Source organism: Mobula birostris, chromosome 16, assembly GCF_030028105.1.
Source record: "Mobula birostris isolate sMobBir1 chromosome 16, sMobBir1.hap1, whole genome shotgun sequence".
Classification (NCBI taxonomy): domain Eukaryota; kingdom Metazoa; phylum Chordata; class Chondrichthyes; order Myliobatiformes; family Myliobatidae; genus Mobula; species Mobula birostris.
Window position 1 is genome coordinate 13347635 of NC_092385.1, and position 26010 is coordinate 13373644.

Below are 26010 nucleotides of genomic sequence, written 5' to 3' on the forward strand. Positions count from 1 at the left end.
AGTCTGGTTGGGTGAGCCCGGTTGGAAAAAATTCAGGCCAATGCCATTGATTTATGTGAATCATTCCAGGAATGAAAGAGTTAACATATGAGGAGCTTTTGATGGCTGTACTCACTGAAGTTTAGAGGAATGAGGGAGAATCTTAGTAAAACCTGTCGAATGTTGAAATGCTTGGGCAGAGTGGATGCACAGAGGATGTTTCCAGTCGTTGGAGAGACTGGGACTAGAGGGCACAGCCTCAGAATAGAAGGACATCCCTTTAGGACAGAGATGAGGAAGAATTTCTTTAGCCAGAGCATGGTGAATCTATGGAATTCATTGCCACAGGTGGCTGTGGAAGCCAAGTCATTGGGTATACTGTATTTAATACAAGATAGGATCTTGATTCATATGTTCAAAGGTTGTGGGGAGGAGGCAAGAGAATAGGATTGAGTAGGGGCAGCCCCATAGCATATTGGTTAGCACAATATTTTACAGTATGGGTGACCCAGGTTCAATTCCTACGGCTGCATGTAAGGAGTTTTTATGTTCTCCCCATGACCGCATGGGTTTCCTCTGAGTGCTCCAGTTTCCTCCCACAGTCCAATGAACTTTGAGCTCCAGTTTCCTCCCACACTTTGGACTCCAGAAGATGGAGTATTTTCCTAGTCTTTGGTCTCTGACTTCCTCTCACAGTCCAAAGACCTGCAGGCTGGTAAGTTAATTGGTCATTGTAAATTGTCCTGTGATTAGGCTAGGATTAAATTGGAGGATTGCTGGACGGCATGGCTGAAAGGGCCATAAAGTCCACCTCCCCCTCGTACCCCATCCATTATTTATTTATTTATTTATATACACACATTCTTTTTCTCTCTCTCCTTTTTCTCCCTCTGTCCCTCTCACTATACCCCTTGCCCATCCACTGGGCTTTCCCCCCTCCCCCTTTTCTTTCTCCTTGGGCCTCCTGTCTCATGATCCTCTCATATCCCTTTTGCCAATCAACTGTCCAGCTCTTGCCTCCATCCCTCCCCCTCCTGTCTTCTCCAATCATTTCGGATCTCTCCCTCCCCCTCCCACTTTCTAATCTCTTACTAGCTCTTCCTTCAGTTAGTCCTGACGAAGGGTCTCGGCCCGAAACATCGACTGTACCTCTTCCTGGAGATGCTGCCTGACCTGCTGTGTTCACCAGCAACCTTGATGTGTGTTGCTTGAAATTCCAGCATCTTCAGATTTCCTCGTGTTTAGGTCAATCTTATCTTTATTTACAAAAATGTGATTAACCTATTCAGTACAGGAACAAACTTAATGATCCATTGAGAAAATTCAAAGAATGCTTTCCTCTTTTGCCACTTTTAACAGCTAACTCAGAATCAGAATCAGGTTTAATATCACTGGCATATGTTGTGAAATTTGCTGTTTTGCGGCAGCACTACATTGCAATACCCAGTAATAAAAAAAAAAGTTATAATAAGCATTGTATATATCAAAAATAAATTAAGTAAGTAGTGCAAAAAAAAGGGAAAAAATTCCAAGGAAGCACTCATGGGTTCATTATCCATTCTGAAATATAATGGCAGAGAGGAAGAAGCTGTTCCTGAAATGTTGAGTGTGTATCTTCAGGCTCCTGTACCTCCTCCCTGATGGTAGCAATGAGAAGGGGGCATGTTCTGGGTGATGGGGTTCTTAATGATGGATGCCATCTTTTAGAGGCATCATCTTTTGAAGCTGTTCTGGATTCTGGGCAGGATAGTGTCCGCGATGGAGCTGGCTGAGTTTACAATTTTCGGCAGCATCTTCTGATCCAGTGCAGTGGCCTTTCCAGAGGACGGTGATGCAACTTGTCAGAATGCTCCCCACCGTACATCTTTAGAACTTTGAGTGTCTTTGGTGACGTCCCAATTCTCGTAAAACACCTGATGAAATATATATGTGGGCTTGCTTTCTCTCTCTTCCAGCCTCCAGACAAGGACGTTGGTCTACCCCGCCAGGTTGGTAATAAGACTGAATGTGGGCTGTTGGGACTTATCTTGGACTTGAAGCAAGACTACCAAGCCGTCCGTGATATAACACCAGAAGAGAAGCTCTACAAAGTCTACACCTTCAACTCTGAGAGAAAGTCCATGAGTACTGTAATCAAAATGCCAGATGGAAGTTTCCGGATGTACAGTAAAGGAGCCTCAGAAATTGTCCTAAAGAAGTATGTTAAATAATATAGAACTATGCAAATAAAATGTTTTGCATGATTAATTTGTGTAATTTTTGTAGTAATTGTGTGTTTGTACTACTATTCTGGAAGTCACCATAATTAACCCTGAAAAATGTAGAAGGGTTTCAATATTGACAGCGTAATCTTTTGATGGAATCGATGGCGTTGTCTGAAAATATTGCAGTAATTAGATGTTCCTACTAGCTTTTGAAATTAGACTCCTTCCTTCCATCATGTAAGCACATTGTTAGAGCCTGAAAGAGAAATTTATGGATAACACCAAGATTGGCTGTGTAGTGCACAGTGAGGAAGGCTATCATGGCTTGCAGAGGGATCTGCATCAGCTGGGGAAAGGGGCTGTAAAATGGCAGATGGAATTTAATGCAGACAAGAGCGAGCTGTTGCACTTCAGTTGAATCAATCAGGGTACGTCTTACACAGTGAATGGTGGGGCATTGAGGAGTGTGGTAGAACAAAGGGATCTAGGAATACGGGTCCATAATTCATTGAAAGTGATGCCACAGGTAGATAGGATCATAAAGAAAGCTTCTGGCACATTGACCTTCATAATTAATATATTGAGTACAGGAGATATGATGTTATGTTGAAGTTGTATAAGATATTGGTGAAGCCTAATTTGGAGTATTGTGTGCAGTTTTGGTCACCTACCTACGGGAAAGATGTAAATAAGGTGGAAAGAGTACAGAGAAAATTTGCAAGGATATTACCAGGTTTCGAGGACCTCCGTTATGAGGAATGATTGAACAGGTTTGGACTATATTCCTCAGAACATAGAAGACATTTGATAGAGGTATAGAAAATGGTGTGGGGTATAGATAGGGTAAATGCAAGCAGGTTGAGTGGGACTGCAACCAGAGGTCATGGGTTAGGGTGAAAGGTGAAAAGGTTAAGGGAAACAAGGGATAACATCTTCATTCAGAGGATCATGAGAGCGTGGAATGAGCTGCCAACACAAGTGGTGCATGCGAGCTTGATCTCAACATTTAAGGAATGTTTGGATAGTACATGGATAGTTTGGTTATGTTGGCTATGGTCCCTGTGCAGGTCGATGGGAGTAAGCAGTTTAAATAGTTTTGGCATGGACTAGGTGGGCTGAAGGGCCTGTTTCTGTGCTGTACTTCTCAATGACTCTATGATTCTATTTGGATGGCATCCTGTGGAGGGTCATCTTGAGAGCTATTGTGACGAACCAAGAGTGAAGGCCTGCATTGCTGTTTGTGTTCCAATTCCCATCTGTGCTACCCAGTTCTTTTCACTATGTCTCTGTGGTTTCATTGTTTTCATGTAATACATGTATTGAGTTGACATAGCAACACGTTTCTCTGCTTTAGATGCTCAAACATCCTAAACAGTGCCGGAGAGCCGCGGCCCTTCAGGCCTCGTGACCGTGATGAGATGGTGAAGAAGGTGATCGAGCCCATGGCTTGCGATGGACTGAGAACCATTTGTATTGCCTACCGTGACTTTCCAGGTAGTCCAGAGCCTGACTGGGAAAATGAAAGCAACATTTTATTAGACCTGACATGTATAGCTGTCGTTGGCATTGAGGACCCAGTGAGACCAGAGGTAAGCAAATAAAGTTCTGACTTCCTGCTTGTTTTGCCGGAATATTGAATGCTGAGATCAAGGACATAAAGGTAAGATACAGATTAAGTCAAAGAAACCAAAGACGAAATTCAAGATTGGTTAATGTCATTTCCAGTACACAAGTGTAATGAAGTAGAAGTAATTTTTACTCCAGAACAAATGCAGCACTAAAAAAAACTATAAGATAAAGAAAACAACAATAAGAAAAACAATACTTTATACTTTATTGTCGCCAAACAATTGATACCAGAGCGTACAATCATCACAGCGATATTTGATTCTGTGCTTCACGCTCCCTGGAATACAAATCAATAGTAAATATTAAAAATTTTAATTATAAATCATAAATAGAAAATAGAAAAGGGAAAGTAAGGTAGTGCAAAAAAACTGAGAGGCAGGTCCAGATATTTGGAGGGTACGGCCCAGGTCCGGGTCAGGAATAAATATAAATACATAAGATAGCTTATATGCATTGACTGATTGCATATGCATAAAGTGACGCTGGACACGGGAGTGTCTGTACGTAAGGTGACTGGCAGGAAATGATAAAGTCGTGGTGGGGTGGGGGGGAGTTGTGGTTTGGTTAGTGGGTAGAGGTGTTGATTAGCATTTCTGCTTGGGGAAAGTAACTGGTTCTGAGACTGGTAGTCCTGGCATGGACGCTACATAGCCTTCTACCTGATGGGAGTGGGACAAACAGCCTATGAGCAGGATAGGTGGGATCCTTCATGTTGTTAATGGGCCTTTTCAACCACCTTTCTGTATATATGCCTTTGATGGTGGATGGCCCATATGAATAACAGGATAACATCAATGGACTCGATTTCCAGTTTACATGTTACAATGCTCTACACAGCTGCTATTTATATTTGCTAAACTAAGGCAACAAATAAAAAGTAGAATGCTTTATCCCTACAATACCATGTAAGGAATTCTGAAATAATACTATTCTTCCGTCCATTTCAGAAATGTCTATGGTAGCTGAAGAGCATCCTCTTTAAAGATTCAAATACAGAGTTGTAATTCAGGTTGTGCACAGACCAGTCCATCAGGAATTCAAATCAGCTCAGTTTTTGTTAAAATATTTAACAATAGAAATGCGCTTTAATTTCTACTTTTGCTAGATGTAGTGGCATCTGCACCAGGCTTTGAGGTGAGTGGTTCCGGGTTGAACCCGGCTGGCTCCTTGTATGGTTTCCATTTGCGCTGGGTTGAGTATTGCGCTAGCAGCTCGGCCTCGTAAAAAAACAGACAAAAACGCTAAATAAACAGCAAGGTTGCCTCCAGATGCGCCACAAAGTGCGGAGAGGAACAACAATTTCTAATTTGGTTCCATGCTTATATATTTAGTCAAAGTACAGCACAGTCCATGCTGAGCCATTTAAACTGCCTATTCACCAGGACTATAGCCCTCCATTTCCCCTACCACCCATCTACCTATCCAAACTTTTCTTAAACGTTGAAATCGAGCTCACATGCACCACTTGTGCAGGCAGCTCGTTCCGCACTCTCACCACCCACTGAAGTGAAGAATTTTCTCCTCATATTCCCCTTAAACTTTTCACCTTTCACCCTTTTACCATATTTTTTTCTGCTCAAATGAAAGTAATCAGAACAATTGTTAATGTTTTTTCAAGGATGTGGATGAGCGTACAAAGCATAGAATTATAAATTCGACGAGTACTCAGTGAGTTCACATGACACTCAGATAGTTATATAAAATATAGGAGCTAATATAGCCAGTTAATGTTAGAAACATTTAAAAAAAAGACTACTGGAGGTCTACCTGACAAAGAATTAATCCACTCAGACGTGGTGCAATTTAGCAGAGTGCCAATAGGAATTAAAAAGTAATCAAAATAAAAAGAATCATAGTTTTGAAATTGTTCTTAGCAACAATGGGTTGATTCACCACAGAGATAATAAGAAGTAGGTATATTGGGGCTGCTTAACTCAGATTTCCTCTGTTTCCTCTAGCTTTAGTGGTGTACTTTCATAGGGTATCTACGGAGCCAATGAATAGCCCAGGCAACAACATCGTTCTTCAACCAGTCATAATGAAGAACTCACATGCCTAGAAATTTAACGCAGCTTGGAAGCATTAGTCTGTTGTAATACACACAAAATATTTGCAGGTCAGGCAGCATCTATGGAAATGGATAGTCGACATATCGGGCTGAGACCCTTCTTCAGGATTAAGGAGGAAGGAGGAAAGATGCCAGAATAAAAAGATGGGGGGGGGGTGGAGGGAAAAGAGGCTAGCTGGAAAGTGATACGTGAAGTCAGGTGGGTGGGAAAGGTTAAGGGCTGGAGAAGAAGGAATTCTGATAGGAGAGGAGAATGGACCATGGGAGAAAGGGAAGGATGAGGAAACCCAGGGGAAGTAGTAGGCAGGTAAGAAGAGGTAAAAGGTCAGAGTGGGGAATAGAGAAACGGCGGGGGGGTGGGGGGGAGGGGAGAAATTGTTAACTGGAAGGAGAAATCAAAATTCATGCCATCAGGTTGGAAGCTAGCCAGATGGAAATTAAGGTGTTGCTCCTCCACCCTGAGGGCAGCCTCATCTTGGCACAAGAGGAGCCCGTGGACTGATGCATCAGAATGGATCCATCCTTCAGGAGTGGATCCTGCCTTTGAGATTCGTTCTACTAGGTTGACTTTCAAAAGTCGGCTAGAATGCACTCTGCCATCAGTGGGAGAGGAATTTCAATGCAGTAGGAATTAACCAAAGTAGGAAGTTTAGGCAATAAATATAACTTGGGTTTAAATGTCTACAGGAAGCAAGTTATAGATAGTGAAATACAAATGGGGCTTCTGGAAAGTTTTCAAAGAGGCTGGTTAATAAAAAGTAAAACAAATAGTTCAAATTATTTTAATTTCCAAATTAATTTTTTTCAGCTTTTACAGCTGTGAAAACAATTCATCTTGCTTTTATTTTAATCAATAAAAGTTGACTTTGTATTGGTTGCAACAGCCCCAAGGTTTTCTGATATTTATAATCTGAAGTTGTTGGGCAAGAACCCCGAGTCCCAGACAGCAAAGCTGAGGCCAGGATTTCCATGGTGTTTAATAGCTTTTAAATGTGCCTCATAATTGAAGTAAATGAAGAATAAATATTTTCTAAAAAATGAAGGTCACTAAAATTCCATTGAAACTTATGAATAATCTCAAAGAAAAAATTATCTTATAGGTAACTTCCTTGAAGTGCCTCCTACATCTCTTCTCTTAAAGGTCTAAGAGGAAATGTCCTCGTACGACTGGTTCCAACTTTGGATTCTATGTGCAGTCCAGCAACAGATTCAATGCTATTACTCTGTCAGGATAACTAGTACTGTACCTCTATTTTTCCACACCAAATGTATGGAAGTTTGGGTCTGTCTTCAGTTCCCAAAGCTGAATGCTGGCAGATTAGAGCTGCTGACAGTTATCAAATATGAGCTGATCCAAAGGCCAACTTGACATTGGCGAAATTTTGTCCTCAGCCATTCTACCCCAGTCTAGTGGTCAAATAAGACAAAAATGTGATACAAGAACCTAATCGTTAGGGTTTATTGGAAATGAAAAAAAAGAAAAGACTGATTATTTAAGAGCACTTCTTGCCATTGCAGATCTTCACACAGCCCATACTTGTTTTGTTTCTGAGTTTTGTTGGACCTTCATATCCACATGATTCTCTTATAATTACATTTCTCCACACATCAATACTTTTATGTAGTGTTGTTGTTTCTCTCCACGTTGTTACTTAAGGCAGAAATACACAGTGGCCACTTTATTAGGTACAGGAGTGGAACCCAGTGTGATCTTCTGCTGCTGTAGCCCATCCACTTCAAGGTTCAACAGGTTGTGCATTCAAAGATGCTGTTTTGCACATCACTGCATGGATATTTGAGTTACAGTCAACCTTCTGTCAGCTTGAACCGGTCTGACCAATTTCCTCTGACCTCTCAACAAGAAGGCATTTTGCCCACAGAACTGCCACTCACTGTTTATTTTTTCCCCACTCGATTCTCTGTGAACTCTAGAGACTGTTGTGTATGAAAATCCCAGGAAATACTCAAGCCACCCCATCTGGCACCAACAATCATTCCACAGTCAAAGTCACAATTCTTCCCTATTCTGATGTTTGGTCTGAACAGCAACTGAACCTCTTGACCATGTCGGCATGCTTTTATCCATTGAGTTGCTGCCACCTGATTGGCTGAGTAGATATTGCACTAATGAGCAGGTGTATGGATGTACCTAATTAAGTGGTCACTGAGCGTAAGTATGTATGAGTGAAGCCATGCATCTGCACCTTTTGACTTGTTTTTCTTTACCTCTTGGGCAGATGATATTCTTGTGAGGGACTCTCAGTTATTGCTTATAATGTCAAACAGTTGCTCCTGTGGACAACTAATGGCTAAGCTGAAACTTAACAGTGTAAGTAATGCCTAGGAAACAACGTGGGTGTTTCTTTAGAACAGACTGATTATTTAATTTTTATAATAGTCTTTATGGTTGTTAAGTAGTAGAAAATTGTCCAGCTTTTTTTTACACAAAATTACAGATTTGTAGGAGCTTCACCAGGATGTTGCCTGGATTGGAGGACTTCAGTTATGGAGATAGTTTGACTAGACTGGGCTTGTTTTTCATGGACCAAAGGAGACTGAGAGTGACCTGATAAAGTACAAATATTCTAAGAGGTGTAGACAGTCAAGACTTTTTTTCTATGTGGTTCTGGTTGTAAAGAGTTTTAACAAGGATATGAGGGTTTTTTTAAAACAAAGAGTTGGTTGATACCTGGAGCTCATTGCCAGAGTCATAAAACACTAAAGCGCAGAAACAAGTCCAATAACATGCTGAACTGTAATTCTGCCTAGACTCATCAACCTCCATCTGGACCATAGTTCTTAATACCCCTGTCATCCACGTACCTATCCAAACTTGCCTTAGATGTTACAATTGAACCTGATTGCACTGGCAGCTCATTCTAACTGGCATCAACCTCTGAGTGAAGAATTTATTTTTAAGATTCCTCTTAATTATTTCAACTTCACCCCAAGCCTATGTCTAGCTCTGGTGACACACAACCTCAGTAGGAAAAAAACTATCCATTTACACTATCCATACCCCTCATAATTATGTATACCTCAATAAGATCTCCCATCATTCTCCTACGTTCCAGGGAATAAAATCCTAACCTATTGAACCTTTGCCTCTAACTCAGAGACTTTCCTTCAAGTCCCAGCAGCATCCTTGTAAATTTTTTTATGCACTCTTTCAAGCTTATAAATATCTTTCCTGCAGGTAGGTGAGCAGAACTACACAAAATGCTCCAAATTTTGTCTCATCAATGCCTTGTATACCTTCAGCATAACATCCCAACTTCTGTACTAAATTCTCTGATTTGTGAAGGACAATGTGCCCAAAGCTGTCCTTTCTACTCTGTCTACCTGTGATGCCACTTTTGAGGAATTATGGATCCGCATCCTGGATCCCTTTTCTCTATCGCACGCCTCAGTGCCCGGCCATTTTCTGCATAACCCCTATCCTGGTTTGTCCTGCCAAAGTGCAACATCTCACATTTATCTACAATAAATTCCATCTGCCATTTTTCAGCCAGTTTTTCCAGCAGGTCCAGATCCCACTGCGAGCTTTGATAGACTTTTTCTCCAACCACTACATCCCCAAATCCCCAATCTTGGTGTCATCTGCAAATTTCCAGATCCCAAGGAGGCAGCGTAGTCTCATGCAGTCACTATATTTAAGAGCCATTTAGATTTACACTTAAATAGTGAAGGTAACAAAAAATATGGACCTAGAGTGATCAAGTGGGATTGGTGTGTGAAGGAAAAGGTCAGTGTGGATGAGTTGGTTCAAAGGACCTGGTTCTGTGCTGTACAAATCTGATTCTATGACCCTGCAACTCTAATACATGACCCAGAAGCATTTCTGGAGAGCAGTGTAAATTCCATACCTGTTTACTTTACCTTTTGCACCGCTGTTTACTGGAAATGTGAATTAGTAACAGTGTTGTAAAGGGGGATTCAGCACACTGAGCTTGGAATCTTGTTCTCTATATTCATATCCAATTACATTTAAAGATGAAGAGAAGGGTACAGAACAAATGACAGGGAAGGAAATAAAGGAAATTAGTGCTAAATTAGCTGCAGAAAGGGAAAGACAGCTGATAAAGAGACTGATTTATTTTTATAACATACTAATAATGATAGGTGCTGTGAGCTCCCTTGAACTTCCCCAGCAATTTTCATGCTATTAAAACTGAGATTTGGGAAATTGAGAATATTTATAGTGATGATTAGATAGGTATTTTATGTTACAGTGATGCATGTCAGAGATTAAAAGCAGACACATAATTATTAGAAGGAACTGACTAAATTTAGTTTTAAATACCTGCTGTGTTATTGTTCCTTTGATAGTATTATTTAATCAGACAAATATGTTGGAATAGCCTCTGCTTTTTCTCTTATTATTTTGCCGTTTTGAAAAAAAACACTTCCTGAGGCTAGGTAGTGATAGTTGAAAGTAATCTTAAAGTTGAGAAGGCAGCAAAATGTAAAGCCTGCTGTCATGAGATTCTGCAATTACTACTCATTTATTCATTAGCTTGCGAGCTGTTACTATCCATTTAACCACTGCCCGCATTCTGCATTGAGCATCAAACCAAGAATAACTCTTTTGCTGAAACAGTTCTCATAAGAAAGAATGAAGGTGATCAGTGATGGATCGGATATGCATCTAATGACATGATCAGTGGATCTCAGCATAAATACCTAGGGAGCTGAAAAGGATTTTGCATACAGTCAATGATAGAATCAGAAACAGATTTATTATCATTGACTTAGGCTGTAAAATTTGTTGTTTTGTGGTGGCAAAAGTTGCATAAGTTACAGACGTTAATAGTGCAAAAGAGGAATACGAAGATTGTGTTCATGGGTTCATGGGTCGTACAGTAAACTAATCACCGAAGGGGAAGAAGGAGTTTTTAAAATGTTGAATGGTTCCTGCACCACCTCCCTAACGGTGGTAACCAGAAGAGGGCACGTCACGGATGGAGAGGATCCTCAAGGATAGGTGCTGCCGTCTTGAGGCACCGCCTCTGAAGGTGCCCTGGATGGTGGGGAGAGCTGTGCCCGTGATGGAGTCGACAATGAGTCTAACCTCCAGAACAGCAAAAATTTGATACACTCCGTTTACCTAGAATTATCAACTGCAATCCACGCCTGTTTGCTTGCTTGGACACAGAGGCCCGAGCTGGCTGGCCCTCTGCATTTTGGGCTTCAGAGGTCTACTTTGTGTGAATGCTGGTCTATAGGTGGCACAGTGAATGATCCTGCACCTCAAGGTTCCCCTGTCAGAAGGCAGTGCTGAGCAGTAGTAGAGCTTTAGCTTCTGTCTCAGCCATGATTAATTTTAGAATTTTCCTAAAATCTCATAATCTGAAATGAAGAATTAAAATAGATGTCCTTTTATTTTATTCTTCTAACATTTTAAGACACATGCAAAAATAAAATGTCAAAATATATTAAAATAAAGGTGAGTCATTTATGGAAGGGAACATGCCTTTTAAACTCTGTGTCCCATAAACCTCACTGAATTTAAGAGTTTTGGATTCTGTGCCAACTGATCTGGTGAAGGATATTTGTGGTTACTCTGAATTGTAACACTGGGCAGCCTGCAGAACTGTGCCTCATGCCATTATTGATGGGGCAGACGGACAGGGTGAGTCCTGTATCTGTCAGTCAATCCCACACTTCCACATCTCATAATGTGTATGCTTAAGTCTAGGTCCAGCTTTACATTCATTTACTGAATGCATGAAGTGCCTTTCTCCTGCTTCTAACCAGTACATTGCACACCTCTGGAAATCATACTAGGGGTAGAAATTCATATTTGGTTCTTTGTGCTAAATGTGTGGTGTAGTAGTGGCTACATATAATATTCTGCTTCCAAAATTGAAATCTATGGATCTAAATTTCAGAAACATAGTGCAGACACTACAAGACTGTATATTTAACTCAATTCACTATCCTCTTAATTTAAATTATAACTTTGCAGATCTAGAGAAGGTCTTTATAGGTGCAATATAACAATTAATTTGTCATAATATAACTGCGTTTCATGACTGGGCTGCTGCATGTCTGGTCATTCAACTCAAGGGTGCCACGTAATCTATTAAGCGCAAGGAGCTGAAACTTGCAATTCAATATCCCGAACATGTTTTTACTTCCCACTGAAGAAATATCTTGCCAAAATCTCTCTGTCAGGATTAAGAATCATAGAACAATTATTGCTTCAGGCCAGTTATACTCAATGGGGAAAAGAAGTGTGTAATTGGTAAAACCACAAGTCAGAAAGATGTACTTAGCAATTTCACAAATCCTTGGTCATCCCCAATTAACTTACTTTCGTTTGTTGGAGCGCTAGCACTATTTAAACTCTCCCTACACCCTTCAGGCTAGTGAACTATTTCAAGCGAGAAAATTCTTCCTGCGGATGGTTATTCAAATATTACAGTTTTCAAACTTGATGTAATTCAACTGTTTCACTTCAATAAAGCTCATCTTTAATTTCCCTCAAATACAAGTTTAGCAAATCTCTGTTTCATCCCATTTGTTAAAAATGATAGAAACTTAATCCTAAGGGCGATGGATGTGCAAATAAGGTCTGTACATATTAACTCTATGGAATTGTTGGGTTTAAAAAAATAAACTTTCAATTCATATGAAATGATCTGAGGAAAGTAAAGTCCAAGTCATAAACTCAAAGTTGAATTTCTTGTCAAATGAACCAATGCACAAGTGCAATGAAAAACCTACTTGCAGCAGCATCACGTGTAAATGGCATCAGATACGGGTGGCATGGTAGCGTAGTGGTTAGCACAACGCTTTACAGTACAGGCGACCTGGGTTTAATTCCTGCCGCTGTCTGTAAGGAGTTTAGACATTCTCCCCATGACCACATGGATTAACACTGGGTGCTCTGTTTTCCTCGTACAGTCCAAAAACGTACCGATTGGTAGATTAATTGGTCACTGTAAATTGTCCTGTGATTATACTAGGATTAAATTGAGGGATTTCTGGGCAGCACAGGCTGAAGGGCCAGAAGGGCCTATTCCACACTGTATCTCAATAAATAAAGAAATAAATTAGCAGCATTCACAAGAAAAATGGGAATTAAACATAAATTGTACACTCTTTTTACAGGAACACAATTAGAACCAAAAAAGTCCGTTGTAGTACAAAGTGATCAAAGTGTTGTTTTACTGCAGATTAGGTTGTGCATGTTGGTTTGAGGACCAAATGATACCTGTTCCTGGTAGTGTGGGGCTTCAGGTTTCTGTATCTCTTGCTTTTGAGGGTACCTCTGAGAAGATACCATGGACTGGATGGTGCCTTAATGCCTTACAAGGCGCGAAACGAAAGACTGTGTGGTGCGCCACTCCTCACATAGACAGTAGGTGGCCGTTGACTCACAAGAAGTTCGTCCGCCCTTTGATAGGTTTTGTTTATAGTCCTGCTGGGTGCCTACACACCTTCCTCCCTGGGTAACCGAAGTGCACCAGGGGGTGTGCCAGTTGAGTCGCTGACAACCCAACCTGAGACAGGTAGTACTGGGCTATGTGATACCCGTAGCAAGGCAAGGCCCTGACCTGACCTCCAGGCCTGAGTCAACATAGTAGTAGTAGTAGTAGTAGTAGTAGTAGTAGTAGTAGTATGATGGTGGGGATCTTTGGGCATAGATGTTGCCTTCTTGACACATCACCTTATGGATGTACTACTGATCATAGGGAGGATGTGCCTGTGATGTATTGAGCTAAGTCCACTACTCTCTGCAGCTTCGTATGTTCCGCCACATTCAGATTGCCCTATCAGACCATAATGCAACCAGTCAGGATACTCTCAACAGTGCATCTATGGAAGTTTGTTAGAGTATTCAGTGAGAGGCTGATTCTCTTCATCCTACTATGAAAGTAGGCACAGGAGCAGAATTTGGCCATTTGGTCCATTGAGTCTGTAGTGAAAACTGGTATACCTTCCTGTGGTTGCACTTATATGCTAGACTCGGCACGGGTCATCTTTTATGTTAATGCCCAGGAATGTAAAGCTGCTGACTCGCTCTGCTGCCAGTCCCCCAGCGTACACCAGTACATTGTCCACCTTCCTTCCCCTTCTTGAAGTCCACAATCAGCTCTTTAAGTTTACTGATGTTATATAACCATATAACAATTACAGCACGGAAACAGGCCATCTTGGCCCTTCTAGTCCATGCCGAACTCTAACTCTCACCTAGTCCCACCGACCTGCACTCAGCCCATAACCCTCCATTCCTTTCCTGTCCATATATCTATCCAATTTAACTTTAAATGACAACATCGAACCTGCCTCAACCACTTCTGCTGGAAGCTTGTTCCACACAGCTACCACTCTCTAAGTAAAGAAGTTCCCCTTCATGTTACCCCTAAACTTTTGCTCTTTAACTCTCAACTCATGTCCTCTTGTTTGAATCTCCCCCACTCTCAATGGAAAAAGCCTATCTGCGTCAACTCTATCTACCCCCTCATAATTTTAAATACCTCTATCAAGTCCCCCCTCAACCTTCTACACTCCAAAGAATAAAGACCTAACTTGTTCAACCTTTCTCTGTAACTTAGGAGATGAAACCCAGGCAACGTTTTAGTAAATCTTCTCTGTACTTTCTCTATTTTGTTGACATCATTCCTATAATTCGGTGACCAAAACTGTACACAATACTCCAAATTTGGCTTCAACAATGCCTTGTACAATTTCAACATTACATCCCAACTCCTATACTCAATGCTCTGATTAATAAAGGCCAGCATACCAAAAGCTTTCTTCACCACCCTATCTGCATGAGATTCCACCTTCAGGGAACTATGCACCATTATTCCTAGATCTCTCTGTTCTACTGCATTCTTCAATGCCCTACCATTTACCATGTATGTCCTATTTTGATTAGTCCTACCAAAATGTAGCACCTCACATCTTTCAGCATTAAACTCCATCTGCCATCTTTCAGCCCACTCTTTTAAGCAGGAGGTTGTTGTTGTAGCATCGTTCAACCAGTTGCTGTATCTCACTCCTGTATGTTAACTCATCACCTACCTGTGATTTGTCCAACAACTGTGGTGTCACTGGTGAATTTGTATATGGCATTGGAGCTGTGCTTGATCACACGGACATGTGTGTATGAAGAATAGATCAGGGGGCCAAGCATGCAGCCTTGAAGTGTACCTGTGTCAGTGAGGAGGTGATATCATTATCAGTCCTCATTGAGATAAGCCAATGAGGAATTTGAGGATCCAGTTGCACAGAGAGGTACCAATAAGGATGCGAGAAAGTTCTGCCTGCCTCACTATAGGAAGGATTTTGAGGCATTGGAGAGAGTGCAGAAGAAGTTTACCAGGATGCTGCCTGGCTTAGAGGGCATATGCTATCTGAGAGGCTTGATAAACCTGGGTTGTTTGCTCTGGAGTGACGGAGGCTGAGATGGAAGGATATGGATATTGTGTGGGAAGGAGGGATTAGTTTATGGGTTTTTAAAATTTACTTTTACTTGGTTCAGCACAACATTCTAGGCTGAAGGGCCTGTTCCTGTGCTGGACTGTTCTGTGTTCTATGTTCTAACATTCTATCATCCAGACTTAGCATATCCTGTGCTCCGAGGCCCATCCAACAGTACTCAAAGTTGTAAATGCAAAAGACATAATTGTTAATATTTTTTGCAGAAGAAGTTGTCTAATTCCTTCCTGTTCTTATTTATTACTGTCTTATGGTCCTTTTAGAATATAGGGCGCAGAGAGGAACAACAAGAAAAACAGTTAAGATAGGCAAATAATTTTAAAAAGTGGAAGATCAATTTTAAATTAAAGGTTAATACAATTTGGTTAAAACATATTTGGCAATTGTAAATTAATTCTAAACTTTAATTTGGAAAACACAAATTACTGACATTTGCAAATCCCTTCCATCCAGGTCAGCAAACCCACTTAAATAAATGGGTCTGTGCTAAGTATGAGTTCAGATTTAATGATCATTTTATGCTTAGCATCTGGTCTGTAGTGTGTTCTGTACTCCCATCTGGTATTTGTATGGTGCTGCCCTCTGGTGTTTGCTCAGCGCTGTCTCTGGTGTTGCTCGGTGCTGCTCTCCAATGTTTGCTCGGTGGAAGAACAAACTGGGCGAGGACAATCTACAGTCATGCCAATCAGGGACTTGGGCTATGTTATTTTCTTTGTGACTATGTTTTTCTGAAATTGTAACGATGTGTGCTGTTTAGGCTATATGCAGTGTGTTCTGTGCTGTTGGTAATGAATGCTGCTTTATTTGGCTATATTCATGTCTGGTTGAATGGCAATTAAATTTGAACTTGAGGAGTCAGAGACTAGTTGTGTCGTGGAGAACGGGGCAACAAAGCATGATTTTGTTAATTGTAATGTTTTCACAGTCACAGAGCTGAACAGGTTGGGTTAATCTTAGCCTGAACTGTTGCTGCTAATTAATTTAGTTGTATATGGATACAAAAAGTCCAGGAATAGTTTTGATTTTCAAACCTTCCAGTACAGATTTGAACCTTTGTTAGGATATGTAATGCAAACAATTCTCAAGAACTAAAGAATTGCACACAGTGCTTTTGTTGCAATGGGGAGTTTTACTGCAATTGGCAAGTCCATTCAAAGGGCTTAATTATTCAATTTTGTCTCCATAGCAACTTTTGAAAGGCTTGCCCATATAAAATGGATGTATAATTGGCCACAGGAATTTGGTTGCTTTCTTTAAAGTGGATGGATAGTTGGATATATATTTTGTTCCTTCATCCATTTGGTTTAAATCCTTTGTTTTGCCTCCAAGACTTCTTGCCAATGGATTAATCTGCAAGTTAAAATTGCCGAGCAATGGAATCTCTTTGGATAAACCCATGGAATCAATGCAATGTAGAGGGCAATGATAATATTTTCAAGACAACCAGCATATGCAGATCCACTGTTATTTCTGAAACCTGGCAGATGTTCATCATGACTTTAAAATCCTCTTTTTGTGACTCTTTTTGTGGTTATAACAGTGAAATGCCAGCTGCTACATGTTTGACTTGCCCGTTGTCCCAAGAACTCCAGTTTATTATTAAGGTCACTATTTCCCTAAGGTTCTCAGTTAAAATATCCTTTGGAACTCCAACATGGATTTGTGCCAAATAAAGCAAATATGCTGATGGAAATACATTGAGTTTTGTCGCGGAGGAAGTGTCTACACTTGAGTGCTCCTACGATAACTTACAATAGATAATCTCAATAGATAATGCTTGTTTGGGCATCCTCCCCTCTGACATTAGGGCACCAAAATGCAGTATCTATGCTGTTTCTTGTGTGGCAGGGTAGAGATATGTGTCTACCAAAGGAGGTGTAAGCCGCTCCTTCCCTCTGCTAACCTGCAGATCACCCTTGGCAAGGAGTAGCATCTGCTTAGCCACCACACCCCCCCCCCACCCAGTTAGTGTTACGTGAAGCCATGGGAGCAGGTGATGAATGGTTGAATGAACAGCTGGTGCATATCACAAGTCCTGGTTATGCGACCACTGACCGCAGGCAGACAATCTCTGAAGCGTATTGGTAATGGGTGAGGTCACCTGTCTTGTACAGACACTGCCCAGAAGGAGACAATGGCAAACCACTTCTGTAGAAGAATTTGCCAAGAACAATCATGGTCAAAGACCGTGATCGCCCATGTCATACGACATAGCGCATAGTGATGATGATGATGATGCTATTCCTGGATGTGGCCTTAAGTCAGAGCACAGCTTTTCACACAAATAAAGTAACAGAAAACAATTAACTACACAATTTTGATTGTTGCCCTTCTAAGGATGAAAAAGATTTACATTGCATTTTAAGTTGGTTCTCAGCTTTTATATTTTGCAATGTTTCTCAGCTTTTTTCCTCCTTGAATGCAAATAACACATGGGAAGATGGATTTCTTGTTTTTACATTCCTTCTGATTCCAGAGACTTTTGTAGGCATGTGATAACTAAGCTGTTGCAGATACACTATCTTTGTCTCATCCAGGCACTTTTTGACCTTGATCTTGACTTTGGCTTCATCTAATCAGCAACAATCCCTGTTCCTACATCTCCTGCACCAGGATTCAGTCTCATGTAGTTAAAAACGGGAGCATATTCTCCACTTTCCTTAACAGGACAAGGTAATAACATACTGCAACACACACAACTCAGCAGTCAGGCGGCATCTATGGAAATGAATAAACAGTCAACATTTCGGGTTAAGGTCTGAGAAGGAAGGGGGAAGATGCCAGAATAAAAGAATTGGGGAGATGGGAAAAATTATAAAGGACCCTTAAATGCCGTCTCCAACACTTCAAGTGCTGTTGCGTTGCTAGGTTTTCCACTCAGCACCAGTGGTTACGTCTATCCTGTCTATCTGGCATCATTAGGTTGAATATGATGGTGACACAGTTTCACCTCATGAGCAAAACAACATATTTTCAAGAAGACAGTACTCCATTAAAATGTGTACAGTTTAAAGGCAAGGAAAATATGTAACTCCCTCCAAAAATATTATTTTCAAGAAGAAAACTAAATTATTATATTAATATTCGGAGAAATTATGACATTTTGGATATTTAAATATGATTTTTAAAATATGTGTATTGTTTCTTAAGGGTAAATTCTATTATCTCAGCACTTTTGAATTTTGCATAGAAAAATGCTTGACATACTTAACTGTGCGAGCTTGTAAAATTTGACAGGCTACTCCCCTTTGCTTTCAGCTTTGAAATGACTACATCAGAGTCACATTGCAGATTGCAAACACTAAGCATTGGTAACCACGCCATAAATGCGTGTCACTGACTGGACGTAAACTGCCGACAAAGATCTTAAGAAGTCTGTGGCAACAGCAGCTTCCCTACTGAAATTGATCACTCTGGGGTGCCAAGAATCCCTGGGCTCCAACATCCACAATGCTATTAAGCTGCCTGAGCAGCCAATCACCTTGAGGATGTCTCATAAGGAACAAAGAGAGGACTTTTTAGAAGATTTTCAGTAATGGACAGAGTAAAAAATAACCATTGAATAATACACAAATAATAAAGTTGGAAGCAAATATAATATAAATCTTATATTAGCTACTCCTCAATACCCAGAGCCTGGCTTGACACCAGCCTGTTATACCCTCTACTGTGCCTACTGTCTTGTGTATTATTTATTATTATTGTAGTGCCTGCACTGTTTTGTGTACTTTATGCAGTCCTGGATAGGTCTGTAGTCTAGTGTAGTTTTTGTGTTTTTTCTTACGTAGTTCAGTGTAGTTTTTGTATTGTTTCATGTAGCACCATGGTCCTGAAAAACGTTGTCTCATTTTTACTGTGTTCTGTACCAGTAGTCATGGTTGAAATGACAATAAAAAGTGGCTTGACTTGACTTGAAAGGAACAGAACATAAAAGCAATGATGCAGTGCTGAGTCTTTATAAGCAGTTGTTCAGACATTAGAGTATTATGAGCATTTTTTGGATACCATATCGAAGGAAGGATATGATTGCATTGGAGAGGGTCCATTGGAGGTTTACAAGAATGATCTAGGGAATGTAAGGGTTAACATATGAGGATCATTTGATGATTTGGGCCACATTCACTGATGTTTAGAAGAATGAGGGGAAATTGCATTGAAGCTTACCAAATATTGAATGGCCTAGATAGAGTGAACATGGAGACATAGAGGAAGAATCTAAGACCAGAGGGCACAGCCTCAAAGTAAAAGGATGCCCCTTAAGAACAGGGATGAGGAGGAACTTCTTTAGCCAGAGACTCATCAATCAGTAGAATTTATTGCTACATACGACTGCAGAGGCCAAGTTTTTGGGTATATTTATGCTGGAGGTTGATAGAATCTTGATTAGTAAGGGTGTCAAAAATTACAGGGAGAAGGCAGGGAAATGGGTTTAAGGGGGGGGAGATAAACCTACCGTGATCAAATGGCAAAGCAGACTAGATGGGCTGAATGGCCTAAGTTTGCTCCTATGTCTTATGAAAGCAATGAGAAGCTATTCTTTACTACAATAAAATCTGCATTTTAACATCATTATCAGAGCAGATTGTTGTTTAGGGTCAGAATGGGTGCTAATCTGTAATTATTGTTTCAAATATAATTAAAACCTTGCACCTCTTGCAACAAAGCATGATGCTTTTGAGAATTTCAGTGTGAAAATTGCTCATAAATAATTGCATTGCAAGTCTGTACAATTTGAATGCAGCAATGATAAATGAACAGGCAAAAGATACCTTTTGTCTTTGAGAAGCAGAATACTTATTTGACTAAAGTATGCTTAGAATTTTCAGAACAATTTCTCGGTTTTACATTGAATAAAAAACAAAACAATTCAATACACCTTCATTTTTAAATTGCTTGGTAATAATTTATATGGAGTCAATTTTATTATCTTGCAGCATTTGTGTGTTTTGCTTTTCAAACTGTAATTATCTGCCAGTCTCATTTTTTTTGTATTAGGGTACGAGAATCAGAATTTCTTTAAAAGTCCAAAGTAAAATTTATTATCGAGTACTTACATGTCACCATATACAATCAAGAGATTCTCTTTCCTGTGGTGGGCATACTGAGCAAATCTATGGAATAGTAACTGTCAACAGAAACAATAAAAAATCAAGTAGAGCATAGAAGATGACAAACTGTACAAATGGAAATATAAATAAATACCAATAAATAATGAGAGCATGAAATTACAAGATGAAGAGTCCTTAAAGTGAGATCATTGTTTTGTGGGAACATCTTGTTACGTACACCGTAACTGGGTTGCCAAACCAGCAGAAATGGACCACTTAGTTGGAGTCTGGTTAACAGAAACTAATAAAGTTTTTATTAAAGAAATAAGTAACACAGTACTCTAATCGTAAGGATGTAAATGGAACAGGTTAGCAATGGTAATACACACGTATACACAGAACTAGAGTAATAGGAATCAATCAAGCTCTATCGCAGTCTAGGGGTAAAATTATCAGTCTCAAGTGACGCAGAGTTCAGTTCAGCTTCGTACAGTTCGCAGTAATCGCTGTTGTGCCGTTGGAGAGAGAGAGAGAATGCAAATTTTGATTCAAACAGACCTTTGATGTTCTTCGCAGTTAGCTTTTGGGCGAACCCTTTTATGTCTTCTGTGGTCACTGACTGTGACCCCTCTGTTCCGCATATGACCGTTCTTCCGTGGTGAACCCGGCACCCAGGCAAGGGCGGACACACACACCAGGTTCCCGCCAATCGTCCCTTTTCACCCTGTCAGTCTATGGTCGGTTCCCTCGAACTAGACCTCCAACTCCCACCAACTTGTGGGGGCACACCGCTCTTCCAGGGTCTCGTTATCTTGTGATCTCATGGTGTGTGTCGTGCCTTAGCGAACCTGTTCTTTTTATCCCCCTGCTGGGGTATCGCCTGTCCATCAAACTTCAAACAGTTCAGGTTCAAAGCAATCGGTCTGTCAATATCTGAAATGTGTTCCTTTCTGGTTAATCTCTCTCTTCTCTCTTATTAGCATTTTGAATGTTTCTCCATTGTCTCCCTTATCTCTCTCATCAGCATCAATCTTCTGATAACTTGGTTTTTCGTCACAATCTCAAGGCCAATCATTGCCAGTTTGCCATTGAGAAAATGGTAGCAAGTTTCTGGCTTAAGCCACTGCAATTGATTTGGAGGCATTGTACCAGGCTTACTGTGCAAAGGATTTCTAGAATATTGTCTTACTTCATCAGTGGTCACTTTAATAGGTACAGCAATGGAATCTAGGGTGGTCTGTTGCTGTAGCCCATCCACTTCATGGTTCAATGTGCTGTGCTTTCAGAGATGCTCTTCTGCACACCACTTTTATAGTGCATGGTTACTCAAGTTGCTGTTGCCTTCCTATTAGCTTGAACCAATCTTGCCATACTCCTCTGACCTCTCTCATTAATAAGGCTTTTTTTTTCCCACAGAACTGCCACTCACTGTTTTTTTGATTTTCCGCTTCATTCTCTGCAAACTCTAGAGCAGGGGCTCCCAACCTGGAGTCCAGTTATTTAATTGGTATTGGTCCATGGCATAAAAAGGCTGCAAGCTCCTGTGCGTGAAAATCCAGGAGATCAGCAGTTTCTGAAATACTCAAACCACAACATCTGGCATCAACAATCATTCCTCACTCAAAGTCACTTTGATCACATTTCTTCCCCATTTTGATATGTGGTCTGAACAACAACTGAACCTTGACCATGTCTGCATGCTTTTATGTATTGTGTGGCTGCCACATGGGTAGTAGGGTGGAGATCCATCTCTACTAAAGGAGGTGCAAGGCGATCCTTCCCTCTGCTAGCCTGCAGGTCACCCTTGGGCAAGGTGTAGCACCAGATTAGTCCCCCAATCAGGGTCACAGGTGGTGGACGTTCATATGAGCAGCTGGTGCATACCACAAGTCCTGGTTACGCGACCACTGACGCCAGGCAAACAATCTCTGAAGAGTAGTGATAATGGCTGGGGCCGCCCATCTTTTAAAGACGCTGCCCGGAAGAAGGCAGTGGCAAACCACTTCTGTGGAAAAATTTGCCAAGAGCAATCATGGTGATGGAAAGACCATGAACGCCTCTGTCGTACGACACAGCACGTAATGAGGACGATGATGATGATGATGCTGCTACGTAATTGCCCGATTAGATATTTGCAGTAACAAGCAGGTGTACCTAATAAAGTGCCCCCTGTGTATATGTCCCCAATAGGAAGGTAAACTGGTACTTTGAAATAAATTGATGTTTCTTCTGGGATGAGGTTGTAGTCTATCAAGAAACTGCGAGTGAATGGGCTGCTGGAGTGTGTCCAGTACATAAAAGACATTGCAGCTACAAAGTGCCAGTGCTGTATGAGGTGCCCTAAAGCAAGTCATTCTTGAAACACAGAAGACAGCAGATGCTGCAATCTGGAATTAACATACAGTCTGCTGGAGAAAACCAGCAGGTCAAGCAACATTTACGAGTGGAAAGAAATAGCTGACGTTTTGGGTTGAAGGCCTGCAATCAAGCAAACCTCTTTTATTCCCCCGCCCCCACTGGATTGTATTGACTTTGTATTTGTCAACCAGGAAGACAAAAGTATTCCTTCAAAGTCCTGATTTGGATCCTATAAGTAAATATGCAGGGACAGTGAAAAAGAGAATTCTTTATAAATCTGTCGGGGGAATGCAGAGATTGGATGTGGGATCAGCTCTGGTTCTGCATTATTCAGCTATCACTCTTTCAACTTGCTCTCGTGGGATCTGTCGTATTGTATCTGTCAGCTTGCAGAAGCCGCTTTAAAGAACTGAAAGGCATCACATATTTATAAGTGAATGTTAAAATCATTGCCCAGCTCGTGTCTTTATTAACTAACTGTGTCATTGGAATTTTGGTTGTAACTTCAAAAAATTGACAAAGTCAGGTAAAAACAAAACACTTACATTACTTGAATCCACATACATTATTTGGCAAGAATTTGCTCAAAATAATGCATTATATTAAGCGTGGTTCAATGCAGCCCCTGGGTTTTATTGTCTTTGTTTCTGAAATTTAGACCCTGTTCATTCATTGAAAATGCTCCGGAACAGCATGTAGAAATTATACTGATCTATTGACCCTAGCAAATCTAACATGGTTACTTCCCTTTTCTAGTTTTGTGATAGATTTGAAAGTACATATAAGTCTGGCTATCATTCTACAGTGGTTACTGGGGAGTGCCTTACATCCCTTTTAGTATAAAGGTACAAAAAGTACAAAGTAAATTTATTATCAAAATACATATATGCCACCATATACAACCCTGAGGTTCATTTTCTTGTGGACCTACACAGCAAATCCAGGAACCATAACAGACTCAATGCAAACCTGCTCCCAGCAGGATGGATACGCATCTAATGTACAAAAGACAGCAAACTGTGCAAATACAAAAGAAAAAAAAAGAAATAATAACAATAAAGTAAGCAATAAATATTGAGAACAAGAGATGAAGAGTACTTGAAAGTGAGTCCATAGGTTGTGGGAACAGTTCAGTGATGGGGCAAGTGAATTTAAGTCGGCACAAGAGGTACTGTAGATGCTGGAAATCTAGAGCAATGCACACAATTTCCCCCAGGATCAATAAAGTATGACTATGACTATGACAATGTCAGGCAGCATCTAAGGATGGGAATGGACAGTTGACGTTTCAAGACAAGGCCCTTCATCAGGACTGATGGCTTCTAATCAAGGGTCTTGACACAAAACATTGACTTGTTTATTCCCATCCATAGATGCTGCCCAACCTGCTGAACTCCTCTGGCACATTTTGTGGATTGCAAGTGAATTTAAGTGAAGTTATCGCACAGGTTCAAGAGCCTAATGGTGGTGGGGGGAGGGGAGGGAGGGTAATAACTGTTCCTTAACCTGGTGGTGTGGATTGTGATGCTCCTGTACATTATTACTGATGGTAGCAGTGAGAAGAGAACATGACTTAAGTGGTGGGGGTTCCTGATGATGGATGCTGCTTTCCTGTGGCAGCGATCCCATGGAGATCAAATTACATTTCAAAAGTACTAAGTGCATTTATTATCAAAGTATGTATAGGATAGACAACTTTGAGAAACCCATTAGAACCCATTTCCCAGTGTACAGAGAAAAAAAATGTGCTCAATGCTGGGAACAAAATAATGTGGAATTGCCATTCTTCCTACCCTCAGATGACAATATCTAAAAATTTATCCATTGTCCTTATTAATCAATAGCAATCAATTTAATCATTTTGTTGGATGAGAAACATGATTTGTCAAGGTTTAGGAAAAGTAAGTTTCCAGCACTCAGGATTAATCCTTTAAAAAATGACTGTTTTCATAAAGGCTTAAGGGATTGAGATCTCATTCCTTAAAAGGAAAAGAAGAGATCTCAAGAGCTTTTCCACACCTATACTGTGTGTTGGCTTTACTACCTACCAGATGTTTTCATTTTGTTTGCGAGGTGTTCTTAATGGAAATTTATTTTGCGTTTGCTGTAGAATGTTTGACAGATAGAGACAGAGAATAATCTCCCCTCCCTCCACATTCAATCTATTTGTAGCAGGCTCAGAAGTAAATATTTAACTTTGTCTGTCGTGAAATTTCCAGGATCATTGAAGTTGCCATGTAAAATTGATTTCTACGTACCTCGCATTAATCCATGCTGGATGCCTATTTCATCTCTTCACTAGGTTTGGCAGCAATTCTGGAAAATGGGGCATGTGGTCTTATGTACTTTGCTATATCTGGAATACCATGCAAAATCCAGCAGCTCACTGGAAAATCTGTCAAACAATCTATTTGACCTTGAATTTGTGCCGATTTGGTGCAATGGATTTGTAAATCTATTCACATCACTGTAACTGATGACAGGTAAATTGTCACCTTGGGGCAGCATGGTGGTGTAATGTGCTTTACAGTCCCAGCAACCCAGGTTCAATTCCCACCAGTTCCTTTGTATGTTCATCCCAGAGCGTGGGTTTCCTCCAGATGCTCTGGTTACCTCCCACAGTCCAGGTTGGTAGGTTAATTTATCATTGAAGATTTGTCCCATGATTAAGCTAGGGTTAAACTGCGGGTTGCTGAGCGGAGTGGATCGAAGGGCTGGAAGGGCCCACTCCATACGATATCTCAATAAAATAAAACAAATATAAAGAATGTCTCACTTATTCTCATTTCGGCCACTGGGAGACATTTCTTGCCACAGTGAATTCTGGTGAGGGATGAGGTGCTGATATTTGGCTTGGTTAAGTGACATGTCTGACTCGCTGATCTGATGAGGAGAACAGCATTACACAGGATAGTTCCTTCACTTTGGACAGTTACGAACATAGAAATAAGACTGAAATTAAGTGCTTTATTAAGGAGTTTAATAATGAAAATCCTAGCATGTTAAAAGTTCACCATGATTTTTGACTTTTAAATCGCATCTCGGGCATGTCACCAATGCAGGAGGTGAACTTGATGTTCTGCAACAAAACTCTTCAACAAAAGGCATAAATAATACAAAATAGTCCTGCTCCCTGTCTTCATCAATGATTCATGAAAAATCATTTGACCTAAGATTGATGCTGCCTTGAGTTAGTTGTGCTGAAGTTCAGTATTTTTCTGATTTCAGAGGTATAGGTTGTTCCTATCTCCTCCTCCCCAAAGCTGTTGCA

At 40.6% G+C, this 26010-nt stretch overlaps 1 protein-coding gene across 7 annotated transcripts in view; it reads left to right on the forward strand.

Annotated features, from left to right (window-relative positions):
• Positions 1–26010, forward strand: part of atp2b2 (ATPase plasma membrane Ca2+ transporting 2) — a 933917-nt gene that overhangs the window by 821992 nt on the left and 85915 nt on the right. For all 7 annotated transcript variants that reach the window (XM_072280310.1, XM_072280309.1, XM_072280312.1 and 4 more), the window contains 2 exons: positions 1935–2176; positions 3538–3772. In XM_072280310.1, coding sequence (XP_072136411.1) covers positions 1935–2176; positions 3538–3772 — 477 coding nt within the window. The remainder of the gene's footprint in view (positions 1–1934; positions 2177–3537; positions 3773–26010) is intronic.